Here is a 3,125-nt window from a genome sequence, read left to right as displayed (position 1 = left end):
GAAACTAAACCCAATAAATTGTGTTACCGGTTTACATACCGATCACATAGCGGTGAAAATCACTTAGATTGGTGTCATATAAAGTATATCTTCCATACCTCTGATTGTTTAGATGCGATTTTTTATATAAGTATGTAACTCCTCTATCGCTGTATGCAGATGTATTCAAAAGCAGTTATCTGTCAAAGTAAAATTTGCAGATGTTCATGAAAGGTATGAAGCCTTCGGCATAGCCGAAGACAGCGCTGCTCTTACTTGTTTTTTATTTAATTTTTTTTTCTTTGGCCCAATATTTACGTTTGCTTTAGTATTAACCCTTAAACGGCCTTAATGATCTAGAAGACTTAAATAAACTTTACTTATGGTTTTCGGATATTATTTCATACATACATAAATGGGAAAAATTAAAAAGACTTCATTGAAGAAATTGTTATTATCTTTTATTATTATTTTACTATGGAAAAATTTGCTACGATTATTATTTACTTCGAAGTGAGAAAAATCACGTTCAAAAGCATATTGAGAACCTTTTTCCTCTGCCTTGAAAGGGTTAAAAAGGGTTTCATATATGACAGGCTCTGCCTTAAAGGGCTGAATGTTGCACTTTCGTAAAGATATCGACCAGTATATCCTTTTTTGTTATATACATTTTTTTGTGAAAGCTAATAGTTTACGAGTTATTAGAGTTTAAAGGAAGCTTTTCTTTTTTCCAATATAGCGACTCGAGTACAGCATCCAATTCTCCAAAATTCGGGTCTGGAGATAAAATAAAGAGAAATCTTTCAGAGGCAATGCTAATGGTGTATTAAATATAGTGTTTTCTAGTGAAATGCGAGCCAAAATCCAAAATTTCAAAAAAAAGTGACATTTTGAAGGGCATTTGAGGGTTAATTTATTATTGTTGTAACTTCTCTATAGTTTTCCTAAATTATATGATCGTTAATCTTCGTTCCATTATCTCTTTTCTAACCGAAGATCTACGATTTTGAAAAAAAAAACTCTTTTTTGCCTATAGTGCGGCGCACACAGGAGTATTTGCATAGCAGCACCGGTCAAAATTAATTGGTGTGTTTTTCTGCTAAGTAATTAAAGAAAACATGGAACTTAATCATAATAAGCCGTTGCATAAAAAAAATAACAATTTCACTTATCTAAGAAAAAGAAGAAAAAAAACAACTAGCGAAGCATCAAGGTTATTTCAACAAATCTTTGACAAATAATATTCGATAGTTACTAATACTTACCTAATTAAAGGTCAGGCGATTCTCTTTATAGCTTGATGTTAAACATTTCCGCTGCAAATGCCTATTAAATAATTTTGCTTTTTGACTTTAAATAGCAAAAGAAAGGGGACGTAGGTGGAAAGTTTTACCGTCGCATCTCCAAAGGAAAGAAATATTGCCAAAAATTTGTCACTTTGCTTGCCAGATATAGGTTTTGTCAGTGCACTTGCGAAATATTCGCATTCGCAAAAGCTCCGCATTGATTATTGCGAATGCGAATGTTAAAATTAATGCGGAAGCTCCGCGGTTGCGAATGCGAATGCGAATATTCGCAACAACCCTCGTACATATGCATGTATGAAAAAGTGTTTGTTTGCACCTTAATTCGATTGCCAGCATCGATTGTGTCAATTTCGGTACCAGCCATTTCCGATCATTCCTTATTTGTAATCGAACAACGCAACAGTCGACCAGAGGTTTCTAGGAAAATTACATGAGAAGAGTAAAATGCAGCAGGTGGTTGTGGGTGAAGGCTGTCCCCCACATTGTGTACAAATACAAGTGAGATATCTTAGCAATACACGTCATCCTGGGCCACAGCTGCGATCATCTGTTTTTTTATAGTTGCTTCTTTTGGTCTAAACTGCTCTTTTTTGACCTGAGTTGCATTAAATAGTCTCTTAAAACTTGGTAGTATTTGTTGTTCAAATGGTAACATATATGCCCAAAAACTTGAAAAATATTAGATGATTGCTTTTTATAAATGCTATTTATAAAATTTCGTTTTGATTGCGNTTGCTTCTTTTGGTCTAAACTGCGCTTTTTTGACCTGAGTTGCATTAAATAGTCTCTTAAAACTTGGTAGTATTTGTTGTTCAAATGGTAACATATATGCCCAAAAACTTGAAAAATATTAGATGATTGCTTTTTATAAATGCTATTTATAAAATTTCGTTTTGATTGCGGCATTAGAAATATTGAGATTATAAAAGTTTTTCACATATGTTTTAAGATTTTAAAGCTTTTAAAAAGTGCGGTAGAATGCAACAGTGTGCTTGAATTTGTTTGCATCTTCGTCAGCTTATTCGTTTGCAGACTAGAAAAATGGCGAACAGCCATCAAAATACTAATTCAAAATACACATCTTTCACTGGACACACAAATGGGTAATATAAATTTTGCCTGTATTCAACAGTTGCTCGTTTGGAAATCTAATTTGCATACAATTGATTCCAATAGCTCTCGCAACAAACAAGCCAGTTCTCAAAGAGTCCAAATTGATTTTAGTCATGCAACAGCTCCACATAACTCCGCCATAGACACACCAGTTGCTGGAGTACCAAAAAGCTGTGATGACAGTATTTTAATTGATCCACGACAATCGGTGGCATATGGAATGCGTGATGGAAATTTTCTGGTGCTTGGTAGCCAATATACTACAAGAGTGAAACGCTACAAGTGAAACGCTGTGATAGTAGTTCTTCTTAAATTTCCATCTTTTATTTGCAGTTACATTAAGAAGCTCATAGAGGACAGAGCGGTTGGTGAGGAAGGTGTCGAGTTACTGCAGTACTGCAACTGGGAAAATCCGCATTTCGCACGTGCCCCACTCGTATGGAATAGTAGCTTATGTCAAAAGGCTGGTTTTAGTATAATGCGGCATTCGCAGCACACCCTCACTGGCGCCGAGCCGTTGAAGAAATTTTGGCAAATAAACGTGCAAGAAATAGTTCCGCACGTCCATATTCTTGTTAAGGGTCATCAAAAGATTCCTTGTGTTGTAAATAATAAAGGGAATGCCGGATTATACTAAAGCCAGCTTCCCGACATAAACTACTATTCCATACGAACACAGAAATATAAATGTATCTAAAACTGAATAACTCATATCAAATTGGATTG

The 3,125-nt window shown here is 34.9% G+C and overlaps 1 protein-coding gene across 1 annotated transcript; it reads left to right on the top strand.

Annotated features, from left to right (window-relative positions):
• Positions 1-2,385: 2,385 nt before the first annotated feature.
• LOC108378324 (POC1 centriolar protein homolog) lies at positions 2,386-2,888 on the top strand (the record flags this gene model as incomplete). Its single annotated transcript, XM_017634620.1, has 2 exons — positions 2,386-2,681; positions 2,733-2,888. Coding segments are annotated over exons 1-2 (452 nt in total), but the record flags the coding sequence as incomplete, so codon positions are not given.
• Between the last annotated feature and the right edge of the window lie 237 nt (positions 2,889-3,125).

Source organism: Rhagoletis zephyria, unplaced genomic scaffold (assembly GCF_001687245.7).
Source record: "Rhagoletis zephyria isolate East Lansing unplaced genomic scaffold, Rhagoletis_zephyria_1.1 Rzeph_scaffold_13846, whole genome shotgun sequence".
In the NCBI taxonomy this organism is placed as follows: Eukaryota; Metazoa; Arthropoda; class Insecta; order Diptera; family Tephritidae; genus Rhagoletis; species Rhagoletis zephyria.
Note: the sequence above shows the minus strand (reverse complement) of the source record. Positions and strands in the feature narration are given on the sequence as shown.